Source organism: Stomoxys calcitrans, chromosome 4 (assembly GCF_963082655.1).
Source record: "Stomoxys calcitrans chromosome 4, idStoCalc2.1, whole genome shotgun sequence".
In the NCBI taxonomy this organism is placed as follows: Eukaryota; Metazoa; Arthropoda; class Insecta; order Diptera; family Muscidae; genus Stomoxys; species Stomoxys calcitrans.
This window is the reverse complement of record NC_081555.1, coordinates 147,851,135-147,871,798: the sequence shown is the minus strand read 5'-3', so window position 1 is coordinate 147,871,798 and position 20,664 is coordinate 147,851,135. Positions and strand designations below refer to the sequence as shown.

Below are 20,664 nucleotides of genomic sequence, written 5' to 3'. Positions count from 1 at the left end.
ATTAGAACATTTGGTACTTAAATTGGTACTATTAGGTAATTTCTTTATAGATGGAGCTAGAGGTAAGAAATAAATGGTGGATGACTAAATGATGTATTTAAAATTTCGTACATTTTGGTGCCAGAATTGGTACCATTTTGTACTTTCTGTTCAGATAGAGGTATGAAATTCGGCATGTAGGTACAACCAAGAAATATATGTACAGTACAGTTAGGTAATAATACATACAAAATGGTACTTTCTTTGCGAATTAACCTTTATACCTTGATGATTTATATTGATTAACATAATAATTTTTCTTATGCATTGTTATTTTTGGTACTTTCTTTACAGAAGGTGACATATTTCTGAAATTGTATACGCAATTATTACAAAACTTCATAAGCTAATAAACCTAGTGACTAGTGATCTAGGTTTTTGGAAGTCCTATACTAAAAAGTAGTCAAAAGAGAAGCGAAGTGGACCACCGGTATGCTATTTGTTCATACACCGGTCTCTCTCTCTATGCTTACTTTGCTTATAAAAGCAGCATATAACTCCTGTGTCAACGATATTTGAATATATCTTATATATCCGTGTTAGTGGATATCCATAGTTCGGCCCAGCTGAATTTAAAGCGTTTTGAAGTCATAATAGTTCAACTTTAAAATACCAAAGAAAAAAAACTATCACCAAAAATCTACGAGTATTATTGAAGGTAATTTTTTTTACACCTATCATTGCACATAACAATGTTTGCCCTTAGATATTTTCTGATTAACAAATTGATCATTAATTTTAAAATCCGTTTGCCATAAACCGATAACTTGTTAACCGGCTTTTTATTACATTAAGAATTGCAATATTCCACAATGCAGCTAATTGTCCTCATCGTGGTGGTGTCTGTTTCCATCTTCTGACCCATAAAATATTATAGCCATTAATAATAAACCATGGCGTTTTTTGCTTGAGGGCCACACACATCATTGCTTGCATGTCGGCCCGTGATGGTATCGGCAACCGGATAAACATTCGTTTTAATTTTATTATAGAATATAATTAATCGATCTTAACAAATGGAAACAATGCCCATGATATGAACGTCACTGTTGACAACTAAATAAATAAATAAAATAAAAAAAAGTGTGAGAAAAAACCAAAGAAAAAAAATCACTACAACAATAACGAGAACATTACCATGAACTTGACACCGCGTGTGGAGACTACAGCAACACAAATGTAGGCATGCATGAATTGTGGCTAAAAAGCCCAGATTGTGAAACAAAGTGATTCATTTATGGACAATTGAGAACTCTTAGCGATAATTTATGGGTTTTTGATCGACGTTTGCGGATTTAAGGCAATTCCTGATAGTGTTTTGACAATGTATGGAGCACACCGTAGTCATTTTTGCATTGTAATCACTTGTACAGGGGTTTCCCAGTTAAATGATATTTTAAAGTGGGTTATGGTTTTCAATTGATCATACCTTTGAAAGTTATGTAAATAACGGATGTAGGGGTTCATGTTTTTTCTGTAGGGCTTTATGTATGAGTAAAAGATAATTTAAAGAAAGTAAATGCAAATGCTAATTTTGGCCTTGAAAATTCTCCTAAGGAACAGGACGTTTTGAGTCGATCTAGACAAGTCCGTCTGTCTGTCTGTTCGTCCGTCCATCTGTCGAAAGGATGCAAACTTTCGAAGGTGTAAAGCTAGAAGCTTGAAATTTTGCACAAATATGTTTTTCTTATATATAACAAGTAAAAAGGCGTTAAGTTCGGCCGGGCCGAACTTTGGATACCCACCACCTCGGGTATATATGTAAACCACCTTTCATCAAAATTCGGTGAAAATTTCATACCTTATACTCATATACCTCATACCGATCTGAACTATATACAAAACCTAAAACCTAGATATCGGTCTATATGGCAGCTATATCCAAATCTGGACCGATATATGCGATATTGCAGAAGTATGTCAAGGGGTTTAACTTAACTCACTGTTCCAAATTTCGGCGACATCGGACAATGAATGAGCATTTTATGGGCCCAAAACCATAAATCAAGAAATCGGTCTATATGGCAGCTATATCCAAATCTAAACCGATCTGGACCACATTGAAGAAATATGTCAAAGGGCCTAACACAACTCACTGTCCCAAATTTCAGCAAAATCGGATAATGAATGTGGCTTTTATGGGCCTTACATCATAAATCGGAGGATCGATGTATATGGCAGCTATATCCAAATCTGAACCGATCTAGGCGAATTTAACGAAGGAAGTCGAAGGGACTAAGACAACTCACTGTCCCAAATTTTAGTGAAATCGGATAAAAAATGTGGCTTTTATGGGCCTTAGACCCTAAATCGGAGGATCGGTCTATATGGCAGCTATATCCAAATCTGGACCGATCTAAGCCAAATTGACGAAAGATGTCGAAGGGCCTAACACAACTCACTACCCCAAATTTCAACAAAATCGGATAATAAATGTGGCTTTTATGGGCCTAAGACCCTAAATCGGCGGATCGGTCTATATGGGGGCTATATCAAGATATAGTCCGATATAGCCCATCTTCGAACTTAACCTGCTTATGGACTAAAAAAGAATCTGTGGAAAATTTCAGCTCAATATCTCTATTTTTAAAGACTGTAGCGTGATTTCAACAGACAGACGGACAGACGGACGGACATGTCTAGATCGTCTTAGATTTTTACGCTGATCAAGAATATATATACTTTATAGGGTCGGAAATGGATATTTCGATGTGTTGCAAACGGAATGACAAAATGAATATTCCCCCATCCTTCGGTGGTGGGTATAAAAATCAAAAATAGATTTGTTTGTTTGTGTGCTCCTTATAGACTCAGTAACGGCTGAACCGATTTTCTTGAAATTTTCATTGATGGTGTACTTTTTGATATCTGAAGGGGGAGAGGACCCTCCCCCTTACCCTAATTCTCAGAAACGCCAGATTTCGAAGATGGGTGGTGTGATTTAAGCCAAATTTTGTGTGCTCTCTTTTAATAACCTACAAATAAAAATTTGGTATCCAAAATTTCGGATGGGGGGAACCCGGGGGGGTGGGGGTGGTCGTAGAGGGCGCCCCACCCCAAAACCTACCAAATATATATACACACCAATCACGACAATATGGGACTCAAATGAAAGGTATTTTAGATTAGAAAACGTATCTGATATCCAATTGTCGGACCAAGTGTTTAGAGGACCACCCCAATCCCCAAAACACCCCTAAATGGGACATATTTGCCGACCATGGCAATATGGGATTCAAGGTATTTACGAGTCGAATACGAATCTAATATCCAAATGTGGGACCACGTTTCTGTGGGTCCACCCCTTCCCCAAACAGGACTTATTGACTGACTGACCATGGCAATATGGGGCTTAAATGAAAGGTATTTGAATGTTGAATACGAATCTGACCAAGTGTTTGAGGGGCTGCCCAAGTGTTTAAGGGGGCCGTCCATCCGCGAGAACATCTCCCAAAGAAGACAAATTTACCACCATAGCAATATAGGGCTCAAATGAAAGGTCTTTGGAAGTAAAGCACGAATCTGATATCAATGTTTGAGAAAAGTGTCTATGGGGCCACCCCACCCCTCATAACATCATCCAAATAGGAAGTATTTGTTTGACTATTGCAATATGAGACTCAAATAAAAGGTATTTTAGAGTAGAATACAAATCTGATATAAATTTTCAAAGCCAAGTCATTGAGTGGCCGCCCCATCCCCCAAACCACCACCCCAAACTGGTCATGTTGGACGACTATGGAAATATGGGGCTCATATTAAAGGTATTTGGGAGTAGACCATGAATCTGACATCAACATTAGGGACTAACGGTCTAGGGGACGTCCCACCACCATAACAACCCCCAAGTAGGACTTATGTGCTCACCAAGACAGTTTAGGCCTTCAACAAAGTGGAGCTCGATATTCATAGTTTTTAGGGCCCATACCCAAACCGGACATATTTGCTGGATTTGGCAATAAGGGGTTAAAGTGAATAGTATTTGAGATTAGAAAACGAATTTGTTATCCAATTTTGAGGCCAATGGCAATATGGGGTTCAAATATATAAGAATAGAGCAGGGGCTTAGTGATTGGGGGACCATCCCACTTCCCAAAACACCCATAAATCGGGCATATTTACCGACAATGTCAATGTGGGGCTTAAATAGAAGGTATTGGGGGGTAGAGCAAGAATTGATACCCACTTTCGGTACCAATTTTCTATGGGTCTACCCCTTTCCCAAAATACCCCTCAAAGAAAAATTTTTTGATATCCAAATGTAGGACCATGTATTTAAGGCATCACCCCTTCACCAAAACACCCCCAAAGGGTAAAAATTTTTCGACCATGCCAATATATGGCTCAAATAAAAGGTATTTGAGATTAGAAAACGAATTTGATAACCAATTTGGGACCATGTGTTTGGGAGACGCCTTATCCTGTAAACTCCCCCAAACGCCAATGGCAATTTGGGGTTTAAATAAATGGAATTTGAGAGAAGAGCACGATGCCGATATTTTTCAGAGCCAAGTGTCTAGGAGACCACCTCACCCCCGAAAACACCCCTAAATCAGAAATCATGAGAATATTGGTCGGAAATAAAGTATTTTAAGAATGGAGTATACCTTACATCCAAACTTGAATTCGTTCACCAATCAAGATTATATGGGATTGTCAAGCGATATACTATTTTCGTAGCATGGTATTTCACCAAAAGCTCTTTAATTGCCGAAAATAAATATTCCAAGGAAAATTTTGTTTCATATAAAGTTAAAGAAGGCGCAGCAGAGGGGCCCGTTCCAGCTAGTTTTTTATAAGTGTAGGTCGGTTGGGATTATAAATGGGCCAAATCGGCCCATATTTTGGTATAGCTGCCATATAAACTGATCTAGGGTCTTGACTTCTTGAGCATATAAAGGGCGCAATTCTTATCCTATTTGGATGAAATTTTGTACAACAATTTCTCCCATGGCCGTCAACATACGTGTCAAATATGGTCTGAATCGGTCTATAGCCTGATACAGCTCCCATATAAACCGATCTCCCTTTTTTACTTCTTGAGCCTCTAGAGGGCGCACTTCCTATCCGATTAAGCTGAAATTTGGCATGAAATGTTTTGTTATGACTTCCAACAATTGTACTAAGTATGGTGCAAATCGGTTCGTAACCTGATATAGCTGTCATATAAACCGATCTGGGATTTTGATTTCTTGAGCCTCTAGAGGGCGCAATTGTTATCCGATTTGGCTGAAATTTTGTACAACAATTTCTCCCATGGCCCTCAACATACGTGTCGAATATGGTCTGAATCGGTCTATAGCCTGATGCAGCTCCCATATAACCCGATCTCCCTTTTTTACTTATTGAGCCTCTAGAGGGCGCACTTCCTATCCGATTTAGCTGAAATTTGGCACGAAATGTTTTGTTATGACTTCCAACAACTGTACTGAGTATGACTCAAATCGGTTCATAACCTGATATAGCTGTCATATAAACCAATCTGGGATATTGACTTCTTGAGCCTCTAGAGGGCGCATTATCCGATTTGGGTGAAATTTTGTTCAACGGTTTCTCTCATGACCTTGAAGATACTTGCCACATATGGTTTCATTTGTGGCATTTTTTAGTTAGATTGGCGTTGAAAATTTGTTATTATTCCGAGTATAACTGGCCTCTCACTCTTAAATACATGATCCGGAGCAAGTCTGGTGTTAACTCGTATTTATTTCTTGACCATATTGACTACTTTTGTAGCTATGCGATGGGCGCAAAGAGAAATTTATCATCCATATTCAGATTGTTATGGACGTGAATGTGAATTTCGAGTTAATAACACTCACGTGTTCAAACCACCTCATGATTCCATGATTTAATAAAAAGAGTGTTTATAGCCTTTATAAAAACTTCTTCTGATGTCACTGTCTGTAATATATGATCGTATAGAGAGTTTCACAACGTCTTTGGAGAACTACTCTATCTTTAATTATATAAGCAGTAAAATTTAATAGCTATTGCAAGGAACCCGATCGTTGCTATGATAATAAAAGTGTGCTAGAAAATGACAAGAAACAAGTAAAAGTGTTCTAAGTGCGGGAGGGCCGAATCTATTGGTTGCCCAAAAAGTAATTGCGGATTTTTCATACAGTCGGCGTTGACAAATTTTTTCATAGCTTGTGACTCTGTAATTGCATTCTTTCTTCTGTCAGTTATTAGCTGTTACTTTTAGCTTGCTTTAGAAAAAAAGTGTAAAAAAAGTATATTTGATTAAAGTGATTCTAAGTTTTATTAAAAATGCATTTACTTTCTTTTAAAAAATCCGCAATTACTTTTTGGGCAACCCAAAAAGTGGATCGCATTTGTCAAGTTTTTTATCCTTTATCTCTTTATGAACAAACAAAGGATAATTAATGAAAATTGCCATGTTATTGGAGCTATATAAGGATATGGGCCGATTCGGAACATACTTGGTTTAGATGTTGGAGACTATAGTAGAAGTCATTATGCAAACAAATATGGACTCAAGAACTAATATTGGTAGATCGGTTTATATGGGAGCTGTATCAGGTAATAGGCTATTCTGACCATATTTGGCATGCATGTTGAAGGTCATTGGAGAAGTCGTTGTACATAATGTAAGTCAAATACGATAAGGATTACGACCTCTGTTGGCTCAAGACATATAATCAGGAGCACGGTTTATATTAAGGTGAGCTTCATCAGGGTACGAACCGATTTGAAGCATTCTTGACATTACTGTTGGAAGTCGAAACAAAAGATTTTATGCAAAAATTCAGCCAAATCGGATAATAATTGCACACCCCAGTGGCTCAAGACGTCAACCGAGATCGGTTTATATGGCAGTTATTGCCACCTCGTACAAACATTCTGCCAAATCTGATAGAACTGCGCCATCTAGAGTTTGCAAGAAGTCAAGATCCCAGAGCGGTTTATATGTATGTCAGCTACATATATCTAAATATGAACTGATATGGCCTATGGCTGCAATCCCAGTAATGAAAATATGGTAGTTGCGGTTGTTACTTCAAAAAGGGTAGTGAAGACAAAGAAAATCGCTGGAAAATTTTAATCGAGGTTGTTGTTGTTGTTGCAATGTATTGTGTTCTATCATTCGTCTGCTTGATTCTGTTGAATTTCCAGATCCAGGAATTATGCGACTAAGATGGGATGCGTCCAGAGGGATCTGGGTCTGAGACGAGTGGGTCTGGCTGGTTATTTAAATAGGTGACGTGTTTGGTATGGTCCCTGGTCTCAATCGGGACGTTGGCATCAATCCTTGCTCTGCAGGAATTAAGGCAGCGGCATTTGCCGGATCGTAATTGAGCCAGAAATACTCTGGTTTGGTGTAATGGGACGGCGGTCGTTCTCCAAGGACCACATTCACCCGGCACCTACTGCCGTGTCTGCATGATTGTTGTCTAGGTCCACTTGATACGTCGCTTGATCTCTTTTGTTGAATGTTCAGATCCAGGAACACTGCGTCTAAGATGGGGTGCGTCCAGAGGGTTCTGGGCCTGAGACGAGTCGAGTTGGCTGGGTAGATAAACAGGTGACGTGTGTCGTGTGGTCCCAGGTCTCAAACGGGACATACATCCGGCACGTTGGCATCAATCCTTGCTCTGTAGGAATTGAGGCAGCTGCATCGGCCGGATCGTAATTGAACCAGAACTACTCTGGTTTGCAGGGGGTTCAGTTTTTCAGGTGTAATGGGAATCGGACATTCTCCAAGCATCACATTCACCCGATAGCTATTCCTATTCACTGCATCTGCTACCGTGTCTTCATGAATGTTGTCTAGTCTCACTTGATACGCCGCTTGATTTAGAGGTTCTCTCTTGTAGCGCAGGACCAGGTGGATACCGTCTCAGTTCGAAGGGCGGGATTTTGACAGATCTGAATATTATTCCACTGCGTGTCACAGAGCTGAAGGGACCACACTGGCGCCGCATTACTTACCACTGAGCGGCCAATTGCTTTGTATGTGGTCAACAATGTTTCTTGGTCAGCACCTCAACCACTTGCCGGCATGAGACTTGAGGACCTTGTTTCTACTTTTGACTTTATCGCAAATTGCTATGGTATATGAGGAGAATTTGTAAGAGATGTCAAATGTGACACCAAGTATTTTGGGACACCATCACTTTCAGCTACCCACGCACCTCATGCGTGTATGTAGTGGACAATGTGGCTGACGATTTAATGGCAGATATCTTCAGATTTCTTGCAGCGAAATGTGAGGCAAGTTCGTTGAGGTAAATGTTGAACCTATCGCAGATGTCATCAATGGGTGGGGGGCTTGATGTCATTATCCTACAACCGTCTGCATATAATACGATCTCTATGCCGTCTGGAGGGGGTTGGAATGGAGGATAGATAGCCCAACGGGGCTCGGGAGGTGTAGGCCCTCGAGCGTTTAGGCTACTGGTGAGAAAAGGGTGATCGGTCTGTACGGCTCCCCTTAAATCGGATACTTTCCAGGCTTCAGTAGCGGATTCACTCTGCCCATCTTCTAGACATCGGCTACTATAAGAGTGTTCAAAGACATGTTGAGGACAGTCGTAAGATTCTCGACTCCAGGTTGATCCAGATTCTTCAGCATCAGTGTAAAGATTCCTTCGGGGCCCAACGCCTGGGATGATTTGGCGCCACGGATGACATTCGTAACTTTGTCAACGGTAAATTGTGATAGCTGTTCTTCGATTCGGAGGACTCTACCGTAGTGCAGAGGTTAGCATGTCCGCCTATGAAGCTGAACGCCTGGATTCGAATCTTAGCGAGAAAATCAGAAAAAAGGGTCAGCTGTGATTTTCCCATTCTAATGCTGGCAACATTTGTGAGGTACTATGCCATGTAAGACTTCTCTCGAAAGAGGTGTCACTCTGCGGCACGCCGTACGGACTCGGCTATAAAAAGGAGGCCCTTATCATTGAACTTAAACTTGAATCGGACTGCACTCGTTCGGAGGAGGCCACCGTAGTGCAGAGGTTAGCTGTCCGCTTATGACTCTGAACGCCTGGGTTCAAATCTTAGCGAGTCCATCAGAAAAAATTTTCAGAAGTGGTTTTCCCTTCCAATGCTGGCAACATTTGTGAGGTACTATGCCATGTAAGACTTCTCTCGAATGAGGCGTCGCACTGCGGCACGCCGTTCGGACTGGGCTATAAAAAGGAGGTCCTTATCATTGAACTTAAACCTGAATCGGACTGCACTCGTTCATATGTGAGAAGTTTGCCCCTATTCTTTAGTAGAGTGTTCATGGGCAAAATTTGCATTTTTGTTCTTCGGCTCGGAGACCACTGATACTATGAATGGCTCTCCTCCTAGCCCTGTCACTCTCGGGATGCTCAATAAATTGACCGTTGAACAACCTGGTGCACCTCTTTGGATTGGTTACGCTTACGTCGCCAAAAGTGACTGAGGTCCTGTCGTCCCGTCTACCGGGGTTTGAGAGTGGCTCACAACTTGCCTTAATGTGATCTACTGTTAAGTCACTCTTGAACCCCGGTAGACGGGACGACAGGACCTCAGTCACTTTTGGCGATGTAACCATGACCAATCGAAAGAGGTCCGCCAGGTTGTACTCCGAGTTACGGTACTTAAGTTACATTGCTTCAAGTGTTCCAGTCACAAATTCCGCTTATGTTCGTTGAGTACCCTCTAAATTTCCAGATTCACCTCACTGATTCTGGGGTTAGTGGGGTCCGTGTAACGAATCCCATTACGCTCGTCTGTGAGTACCACTGCCTGGGGTATAGATCGGTTGGTATAAAGCGAACGGCTGGTATAAAGCCAGCGGCTGCAGCGTTAACGATGTCTCGGAATTTCCTCTCGGCAAGTACCTCATTTTAGGAGGGTGTCAGTTCACTGAAGCGGCGAATGGTGTACTGTCTGAAACCCCAACCCAATCGGCCTTCTTTTGATTGATAAACGTTCGGCGCTCAGAGGTTATGAAGTCGAGCGGTCGGTCGATGGTGAGATTTATGGAAAGGTACTCCGATCCCAAAGAAATGACGGTTTGCCAGGCAATGTCACTCAGGAGATCAGGGGATGCTATGAAAATGTCTGGCGAGCAGCTACGCCTCCTCGTAATCCAAGTGGGGGTATCCTCATTCACCGTGCAAAACGTGCAGCTCTCAATCTGCTCTGCCAAAGCTATGTCCCGCTGTTTTTTATCTAGGGAAGTATACCATATAACGTGATGCGCATTAAAGTCTCCTCGAATCAGACGATTATGACCAGATAGAAGCCCACTTATGTCTGGCTTGTAATTGTAAGCCTGGCCATTAACTTGGCCACAACTACCAACCGGCGATATGTACTGGACTTGACTGCTATCCCCACGCACTTCATGTAGGGGTCACTAGCTCCAGGAGCAGGCGAGATGGGTCTACACTGCACGGAATGCTGTATCACGATGGCCAATCTCGCACCTCCATTTCTTAAGCGATCCTTACGTACTGGTCTTGACTGCCTTCCCCACGCACTCCATGTAGGGGTCACTAGCGCCAGGCGCATGCGAGATGGGTCTACATTGCACGGAATGGTATATCACGATGGACAATCTCCCACCTCCATACCGTAGCACATTGTATCCGTGACAATTGTGCAAGCTGCAGGTTTTTGTCAGTTTTGTCTCTTGGATCGCTGGAACCAATATGTTCTTCCGATTCAAAAAGTCCTCCAACTCGTCGATCTTGCCTCTCAGACCATTGAAATTTAATTACAAACTAGTAAAAGCGTGCTAAGTTCGGCCGGGTCGAATCTTATATACCCCATGTCACATGGTCCGACGAAGAGGGCGCAGAAGGCGGCGTCGGCGACTCTTGTGACCCACTGCTGCCTATGTTCGCACAGCACCTTGCAACACATTCAGTGTGACTATACTCCCGTAGTGATGTTAGGGCAGAGCAAGATCAAAGAAGTACCCACTCCATGCACCGGTCACACCTCACCGACACCGACCGATGATGGAGGCGGTTCTGGTTAACCGAACAGAACCAGGTTCCGGGGTTTTTTCTCAATCCCGGCACGGACCACAAGCATGCGGTGAAGGCACTCCGGAATGTGCCTCTTCCATTACAAACAAGTAAAAAGGCGTTAAGTTCGGCCGGGCCGAACTTTGGATACCCACCACCTCGGGTATATATGTAAACCACCTTCCGTCAAAATCCGGTGCAAAACTCATACCTTATGTCCTATAGCAGAAATATGTGGAGGGGCTTAACTTAACTCTTTGTCCCAAATTTCGGCAACATCGGAAATAAGAGCGCTTTTTATGGCCCCAAAACCTAAAACCGAGAGATCGGTCTATATGGCAGCTATATCCAAATCTAGACCGATCAGTGCGATAATGCAGAAGTATGTCAAGGGGCTTAACCTAACTCACTGTCCCAAATTTCGGCGACATCGGACTATAAATGCGTGTTTTATGAGCCTAAGACCTAAAATCGGAGGATCGGTCTATATGGTAGCTATATCCAAATCTAGACCGATCTGAGCCAAATTAACGGAGGACGTCGGAGGGCCTAAGACAACGCAATGTCCCAAATTTTAACAAAATCGGATAATAAATATAGCTTTTATGGGCCTATGACCCTAAATTTGAAGATCGGTCTATATGGCAGCTATATCCAAATCTGAACCGATCTGTGATACGGTGAATGAACACATTTCGAACCGAACACTGATTTTGGTAATAAAATTCAATGATTTGCAAGCGTTGCTCGTTAGTAAGTCTATTCATGATGAAATGTCAAAGCATACTGAGCATCTTTCTCTTTGACACCATGTCTGAAATTCCACGTGATCTGTCAAATACTAATGCATGAAAATCCTAACCCCAAAAAAATCACCCTTTATATACCCGAGGTGGTGGGTATCCAAAGTTCGGCCCGCCTTCTTACTTGTTTTGTGTTTTCTTTATTAGGTCGGCTCCTTTTTGGACCGCCCTCGAATATCTTGATCTCCATTAAATTCAATGAAAATATCAATAGAGGAGTATGTGCCAAATTTTGTAAAGATTGGACGTAGAGGAAAACGTGCAAAATTTTAAATTAAATCTGAACCGATTACGGGCATACTCCGTTCACACTGTGTTAGCTGTAGAGGAAAACGTTGTGCCAAATTTTGACAAGATCATTTAGTAAATGCGATTTTTAGAGCTTTAGAAGTGAAAATAGGACGACATAGCTAGCAGTCTTCCCTAAGAGTTTAAGCTACTCAGAAATGTCTTCAGCAAATGTGATGTCATTATTGAAATGACTGTTGCCAAGCAGTTACTGTAAGCACGTCTTTATTTTATCGATATTTATTGCCTTATCATAAGCAGTCGTTAATTGCAGATTTTATGCAAACAGAACAGCGCAAGCCTTCCACAAAACGTGAATGTATGAAACCTAGTAACATTCTAACAATGCACTTTCACTATTTCCATATTTTCCGAAAAGTGCACTTTAATCCAGAAACACATTTTTTTTTGTAAAATAAAAAAAAAAAATATTTGTAATTAAAATCCATTGATGAGGTGCTTCAGAGTGCGATCGCTAGAGCCAAGCCAGAAGTACAAAACATCTGTATTTTCAACTTGAGCCAATTGCTTCTGATAGTCATGTTAGATACACGTGCTGTCTTGCCTGTCGATGTTCACACCTGTCGCAGAGCACGTTCCCAAAGATAATTGCCTCTCTAGTTTACTAATTATGGCTGAGAATTTTAATTGAAGACGATTGTTTGAGACGATAAAAGTTCTCACGCGCCGCCTGAATATAAATTGTGGGGAGATTGCGTAAAATGCAACGCTTCTAGCCAGCCAATGTCTGTATTGATAATCAGAATTGTGTTTGGGTGTAACATTGTAGAGATAATCAGTGCGGCAATTAAAATTCAATTTGTATTTATCCTTGAAGTAGGCGTCATTCTGTTATCCGAGTTAAAATGTCCCCTTTTAAATTGTTCAAGAGTTGTGCGTGTTTTCTTTGAATCGTTTATCGTTTGAAATTATCTCTTAAATAAGAATTTTTTGAGAGACATTGAATTTTCAATGCATTTGATCATCGGGAAGTGCTAAAATTAGATCTTGCAAAGTCTCTTGCCAATTGGGTATATTCAAATGAGGTAATCTTTGCTATTTTGGTCATTTCTTAGCAGTGTGATTGCCTTATATTTGACTGAAAAATCACAACCAGCTATTGTTGACGAACTTAAATACCTCAAAATGAACAAATTGTTTATGTATCTCAATATAAATCGTTATAGTGATAGTGGTAGCATTACCAAACCCCTTGGTGGTTGGCCCAATTTTCTCTATAAACAAAAAGCGCAAACAGACAAAATTTCAATGAAAATTTTTCCAAAGACAAAATTTCAATGAAAATTTTGCCAAAGACAAAAATTTCAATATACTTTTCTTCAAAGACAAATTTTAAAGAACATTTTTATCAAAAGTAAGCATGCCCACTTATGAAGCCGTAGGTCTGGGTTCAGATCCCAGCGTGAACATCAGAAACTAATTTTCAGCGGTGGTTATCCCCTTACAAAAGCTGATAACATTTGTAAGGTAACCAGCCATGTTAAAACTTCTCAAACTAGTTGTTGAAGCAGTTTTTTGTGCTCTATCTTTCGTCTGCTTGATTCTGTTGAGTGTCAAGATCCAGGAAATCTGCGACTAAGATGGGCTGCTGGGTCTGAGACGAGTGGGTCTGGCTGGGCAGTTAAACACGTGACGTGTATCATGTGGCCTCTGGTCACAATCGGGCATACATCTTGCACATCGGCATCATTCCTTGCCATGTGGAGTTGAGGCGGCTGCATCTGCTGGAATGTAATTGAGCCAGAACTACTCTGGTTTGCTGGGAGAGGTAAATTTCTTCAGGTGCAATGGGAGGCGGTCGTTCTCCAAGGACGTTGTCGGCAAGTGACTTGGGGACCTTGTTTTTATACCCTCCACCATAAGATGGGGGGTATACTAATTTCGTCATTCTGTTTGTAACTACTCGAAATATTCGTCTGAGACCCCATAAAGTATATATATTCTTGATCGTCGCGACATTTTATGTCGATCTAGCCATATCCGTCCGTCTGTCCGTCCGTCCGTCCGTCCGTCCGTCCGTCTGTCTGTCGAAAGCACGCTAACTTCCGAAGGAGTAAAGCTAGCCGCTTGAAATTTTGCACAAATACTTCTTATTAGTGTAGGTCGGTTGGTATTGTAAATGGGCCATATAGGTCCATGTTTTGATAGAGCTGCCATATAAACCGATCTTGGGTCTTGACTTCTTGAGCCTCTAGCGTGAGCAATTCTTATCCGATCAGAATGAAATTTTGCACGACGTGTTTTGTTACGATATCCAACAACTGTGCCAAGTATGGTTCAAATCGGTCAATAACCTGATATAGCTGCCATATAAACCGATCTTGGGTCTTGACTTCTTGAGCCTCTAGAGGGCGCAATTCTTATCCGATTAAAATGAATAAAATGAATTTTGCACAAATACTTCTTATTAGTGTAGGTCGGTTGGTATTGTAAATGGGCCATATAGGTCCATGTTTTGATAGAGCTGCCATATAAACCGATCTTGGGTCTTGACTGCTTGAGCCTCTAGCGTGAGCAATTCTTATCCGATCAGAATGAAATTTTGCACGACGTGTTTTGTTATTATATCCAACAACTGTGCCAAGTATGGTTCAAATCGGTTTATAACCTGATATAGCTGCCATATAAACCGATCTTGGGTCTTGACTTCTTGAGCCTCTAGAGGGCGCAATTCTTATCCGATTGGAATGGAATTTTGCACGACGTGTTTTGTTATTTTATCCAACAACTGTGCCAAGTATGGTTTAAATCGGTCCATAACCTGATACAGCTACCATATAAACCGATCTTGGGTCTTGACTTCTTGAGCCTCTAGAGGGCACAATTCTTATCCGATTTGAATGAATTTTTGTACGAAGTATTTCGTTATGATATCCAACAACTGTGCCAAGTATGGTTGAAATCAGTCCATAACCTGATATAGCTGTCATATAAACCGATCTGGGATCTTGACTTCTTGAGCCTCTAGAGGGCGCAATTCTTATCCGATATGCCTGAAATTTTGTACGACGGATCCTCTCATGACCATCAACAAACGTGTTTAATATTGTCTGAATCGGTCTATAGCCCGATACAGATCCCATATAAATCGTTCTCTCTATTTTACTTCGTGAGTCCCAATGGGCGCAATTCTTATACGAATTGGCAGAAATTTTACACAGGTCTCCAACATATAATTTAATTGTGGTCCGAACCGGACCATATCTTGATATCGTTTTAATAGCAGAGCAACTCTTTTCTTATATCCTTTTTTGCCTAAGAAGAGATGCCGGGAAAAGAACTCGACAAATGCGATCCATGGTGGAGGGTATATAAGATTCGGCCCGGCCGAACTTAGCACGCTTTTACTTGTTACTTTTGAATTTATCGCAAATTGCTGTGGCATGTGGGGAGAATGTGTAAAAGCTGTTAAATGAGACGCCAAGTATTTTGGGACACTTGATGGTCGGAATCATTTCTCTATCGGCCATCACAGTCAGCTTGGCATTCACCTCACGCGTATTTGTAGTGAACAATTTCTTGCAGCGAAATGTGAGGCAAGTTCGTTAAGGTAGATGCTTAACCTACCGCAGATGTCACCAATGGGTCTAGGGCCTGATGCCATGATCGTACAATCGTCTGCATATGATACGATCTCTATGCCGTCTGGAGGGGATGAAATGGAGGGGATGAAATGGAGGATAGCTGGAGGTTAAACAGTGCCAGAGATATCACCCCGCCTTGGGGTACTGCCTGTTTCACTCTACGGTGTTTCCACAAATGACTGGCGACCACACAGATATTTCGCGACCCAGCGTTTCAGGCCTGACTGGAGGGACGTGTTGCCGATGTCCTCAAATAGTTTGACATGGCTGACAGTGTCGAATGCCTCCTATAGGTCGAGTGCCAAGAGGACCATCCTATAACATGGCCTGGTCTGATTAAAGCGACGGAAAATGTGTGCGGTGATGGTATGCAAATCAGATGTTGTGCTCTGCAGTCTTCGAAATGAATAACCTGGCACAACCCTTCGGATCAGTCACGGTTACGTAGCTAAAAGTGACTGAGGTCCTGTCATCTCCTCTACCGGCGTTCGAGAGTGACTTAATAGTAGACCACAACATGTCTAAACCGGTGCCTAAGTTACATTCCTTCCGCGTATATTCGTTGACTACCCTGTTTATTTCAAGATTCTGGGTTAGTGGGGTCCGTACAACGCATTCCATCACTCTCGTCTCCGAGTAGCACTGCCTGCACAGGGAAATTCGGCCGCACTTGGGGTATTCGACCGGCTGGCATAAAGCAAGCTGCTGTTGCTCTCGGAATTTCCTCCCTGAAGCCAGACCAATCGGTCTTCTTCTGATTGATAATCGTCCGGCGCTCAGAGGTTACGAAGTCGGGTGGTCGGTCGATGGCTAGAATTATGGGGAGATGGTCTGACCCCAAAGAGATGATGGCTTGCCAGGATACGTCACTCAGGAGATCAGGGAACGCAATGGAGATGTTTGGCGATCTGCTACACCTCCTCGTAATCCTAGTTGGGACATCCTCATTCACCATGCAAAACGTGGAGCCTTCAATCTGTTCTGCCAATGCTATTCCCCGTTAGTCATTGCCTAGGGGAGAATACCATGAATGCGCATTAAAGTCTCCTAGATCTAGACGATTGTGGCCATATAGTAACCAACTTATGTCGGCAAGCTTGGCCACCAATTAGGACACAGCTACCAACCGGCGGTACGTACACGTTGTATAACTCTATCTCGGCAGTACCGGATCTGACTGCTATCCCCAGGCACTCCATGTAGGGGTCACTAGCGCCAGGCGCAGGCAAGATGTGTCTATATTGCACGGAATAGTATATCACGAAGGCCAATACTCCACCTCCATTCCTTGAGCAATCCTTACGTAGCACATTGTATTGGTGACAACTGTGCAAGCTGCAGGTTTGTCTCCTGAACCGCTGTGACCAATATGTTTTTCCGAATCATAAAATCCAACTCATAAAAGCAAAAATGATACACTTCCCGGTATTGGTCTGGCAATATTGGGGTTGGGATGCAGCTATTGCGTATATTGCGGCTCGGGAAAGGTCGGGGGAGTCACATAGTCAGACGGCGAAGACGCAGAAGGTGACGACTACGGCGCTTGTGACTCACTGCTGTCTATGTTCGCACAGCACCTTGCTCCACTCTATGCACCGGTTACACCTCACCGACACCGACTGATGATGGTGGCGGTTCTGGCAAACGAAACAGAACCAGGGTACGGGGTTCATTTCAATCTCGGCACTGACCAGAAGCATGCGGAGAAGGCACTCTGGGATGTGGAAAAACGAGCCCACACACTGAGGCGGCAGCCCTTGCCGATGTATGAAACCATCGGTTTAATCCGATGCGTACAACCGGCTGCCATGGGTGTCGTTAAATTGTGCCGCTAAGCGCCATGCCGTTTAGAGGCGGCTTACAAAGGAGGCCCTATATCAGTGAGCTAAAATTTGAATAGTTGTGCCCTCTTTGACATGAGCGAAGTATTTCCTGAAAGCCATCGTGGAGCAGGGGTTAGCATGTGCGCCTATGACTCCCTAGGTTCGAATCCTGGAGAGACCATCAGAAAAAAAATTTCAACGGTGGTTTTCCCCTCCTAATGCTGGCAACATTTATGAGGTACAATTAAAATTTGTTTGTTTGTTATCTCCTGTTCCATAGTGGAATGTACAGGGGAAAATATGTATGTATATCTAAATTTGAACCGATTTCTAAGAAATTTAGCAGTGATCTCAAAACACCGTAAAGAAATTTTCGTGTCAATATTTTATACCCACCACCATAGGATAGGGGGTAACACATCAATTAAGGGTCTTCAGCCCATAAAAGCCGCAATTATTATCCGATTCCGCTAATAAAAGCCTCCCGATATCCGACTCAAATATGGTCCAGATCGGTCTTTATTCAGATATAGCTGCCATATAGACCGATCTGCCGGTTAAGGGTCTTAAGCCCATGAAAGCTTTCCGGGTTTTTCTGGAATTCGCACAGTGACTTGCACTAAGCCTCCCGTCATCCGACCACAATATGGTCCAGATCAGAGTTTATTTGGATATAGCTGCCACATATACCGATCTTCAAATTTTGGGTCTTAATCCCATAAAAAGCGGAATTGTTGCCTGACTTCGCTGAAACTGTGACTTGTACAAGAGTTCGCGAAACCTGAATGAAATATGATCCATACCAGCCCCCATTTGCATATTGTAAAAGATATGGTAGTGAAGTTGTTATAACAGAGGATGGTGGTGGGTATCAAAAGTTCGACACGTCCAAACTGAACAGCACGCTAACGTTTGAAGGAGAAAAGCCAGCCGCTTGAAATTTTGTACAAATACTTCTTATTAGTGTAGGTCGGTTGGGATTGTAAATGGGCCATATCGTCAATGTTTTGACATAGCTGCCATATAAACCGATCTTGGGTCTTGACTTCTTGAGCCTCCAGAGGGCGCAATTCTAATCCGATTGGAATGAAGTTTTACACAACGTGTTTTGTTACGATATCCAACAACTGTGCCAAGTATGGTTCAAATCGGTCCATAACCTGTTATAGCTGCCATATAAACCAATCTTGTGTCTTGACTTCTTGAGCCGCTAGAGGGCGCTATTCTAATCCAATTGGAATGAAATTTTGCACGACATGTTTTGTTATGATATCCAACAACTGTGCGAAGTATGGTTCAAAGCGGTCCATAACCTGATATAGCTGCCATATAAGCCGATCTTGGGTCTTGATTTCTTGAGCCTCTAGAGGGCGCAATTCTAATCCGATTGGAATGAAATTTTGCACAACGTGTTTTGTTATCACTTCCAACAACTGTGCCAAGTATGGTTCAAATCGGTCCATAACCTGATATAGCTGCCATATAAGCCGATCTTGGGTCTTGACTTCTTGAGCCGCTAGAGGGCGCAATTCTAATCTAATTGGAATGAAATTTTGCACAACGTGTTTTGTTATCACTTCCAACAACTGTGCCAAGTATGGTTCAAAGTGGTCCATAACCTGATATAGCTGCCATATAAACCGATCTTGTGTCTTGACTTCTTGAGCCGCTAGAGGGCGCAATTCTAATCCAATTGGAATGAAATTTTGCACGACGTGTTTTGTTATCACTTCCAACAACTGTGCGAAGTATGGTTCAAATCAGTCCATAACCTGATATAACTGCCATATAAACCGATCTTGGGTCTTGACTTCTTGAGCCTCTAGAGGGCGCTATTCTAATCCGATTGGAATGAAGTTTAACACAACATGTTTTGTTATGATATCCAACAACTGTGCCAAGTATGGTGCAAAGCGGTCCACAGCCTGTTATAGCTGCCATATAAACCAATCTTGTGTCTTGACTTCTTGAGCCTCTAGAGGGCGCAATTCTAATCCGATTGGAATGAAATTTTGCACGAAGTTTTTGTTATGATATCCAACAATTGTGCCAAGTATGGTTCAAATCGGTTCATGACCTGATATAGCTGCCATATAAACCGCCCTTCTTTTTATCAAATTGTATGTTTAGAGAAAAATTTTACAAAAATTTTGCTTTCAGAGAAAATTTTATCGCGATTTTGTCTTTTAAGAAAACTTTATTGATATTTTTTCTTAAGAACAATTTTCATAAATATATTGTCTTTAGGAAAACATTTTACTAGCCTTTATAATAGTTGGCTTGTTATTCAAGCTGTCCATGTGTTATCTAGCAATTCAGGAAAAACATATTCCATATTCATAAAAAAAAACTGATTTTATTTATTTTTATTAATAGCAAATAAATTAAAAAAAACTTACCAATGCCCTTTCCATTTGCCAACGTTGTAGCTGAAACATTTGCCGTTGTTTTCAATGCTGGCGAAGTTGCTATCGAAGGTTGTGCTATCAATTCGGCTGTTCTTGAAGTTGTTGCTCTCAATTCTCTTCCATGGGCCGGATGTGGTATTTGGACAAGTGAAAATATCACAGCCAACAGAATAGTTCTCCTCTCCCAACTCAAATGGTAGCGTACAGCCATATTGACATTTGTAGTCGCACTCTGTGTGCAAATTGGTTGTTTCCGTTGATTTCCGTTTAACACCGGCATGTTGGCATAATTAATCGATCTTGAGTGAGTTAAACACTAAAGAATCGAGAATGAATAGTTTTGTCTAGTGGCGCACCAAGCACAAATGCTCTGCAAACAAAAGAAGACACAAAAACAACATGAATTTTTATATCTTTGAATTGCTGATTTAAGCAACAATGAAAAAAGAAAAAACAATAAAAAAATATTGGCAAATGTGAAACGGCAGCAAATGTATTCACTCCACATTGGTTTTGGTTCGTTCGCACAAACTTCAATGAATTATTAACAAAGGCATTATTAATTAATGAGTGGCTTCGAGAAATTCCCCAAAAACTAAGGTAAATGTTTGCGTTAATTTATTGGCTTGAAACTGTCACGAAGTCATCGAAACAAACACAAGGGGCTACACTGAAGTTGCTACTGGGCATTTTAGCACAGTTGGGTGGGAATAAATAGCAGT

General features: G+C 41.7%; 1 protein-coding gene across 2 annotated transcripts in view; it reads right to left on the bottom strand.

Annotated features, from left to right (window-relative positions):
• Window positions 1-20,664, bottom strand: part of LOC106085031 (uncharacterized) — an 81,363-nt gene that overhangs the window by 19,028 nt on the left and 41,671 nt on the right. For both annotated transcript variants that reach the window (XM_013249031.2, XM_013249030.2), the window contains one exon: window positions 19,934-20,312. In XM_013249031.2, coding sequence (XP_013104485.2) covers window positions 19,934-20,222 — 289 coding nt within the window. In that variant the 5' untranslated portion in view covers window positions 20,223-20,312. The remainder of the gene's footprint in view (window positions 1-19,933; window positions 20,313-20,664) is intronic.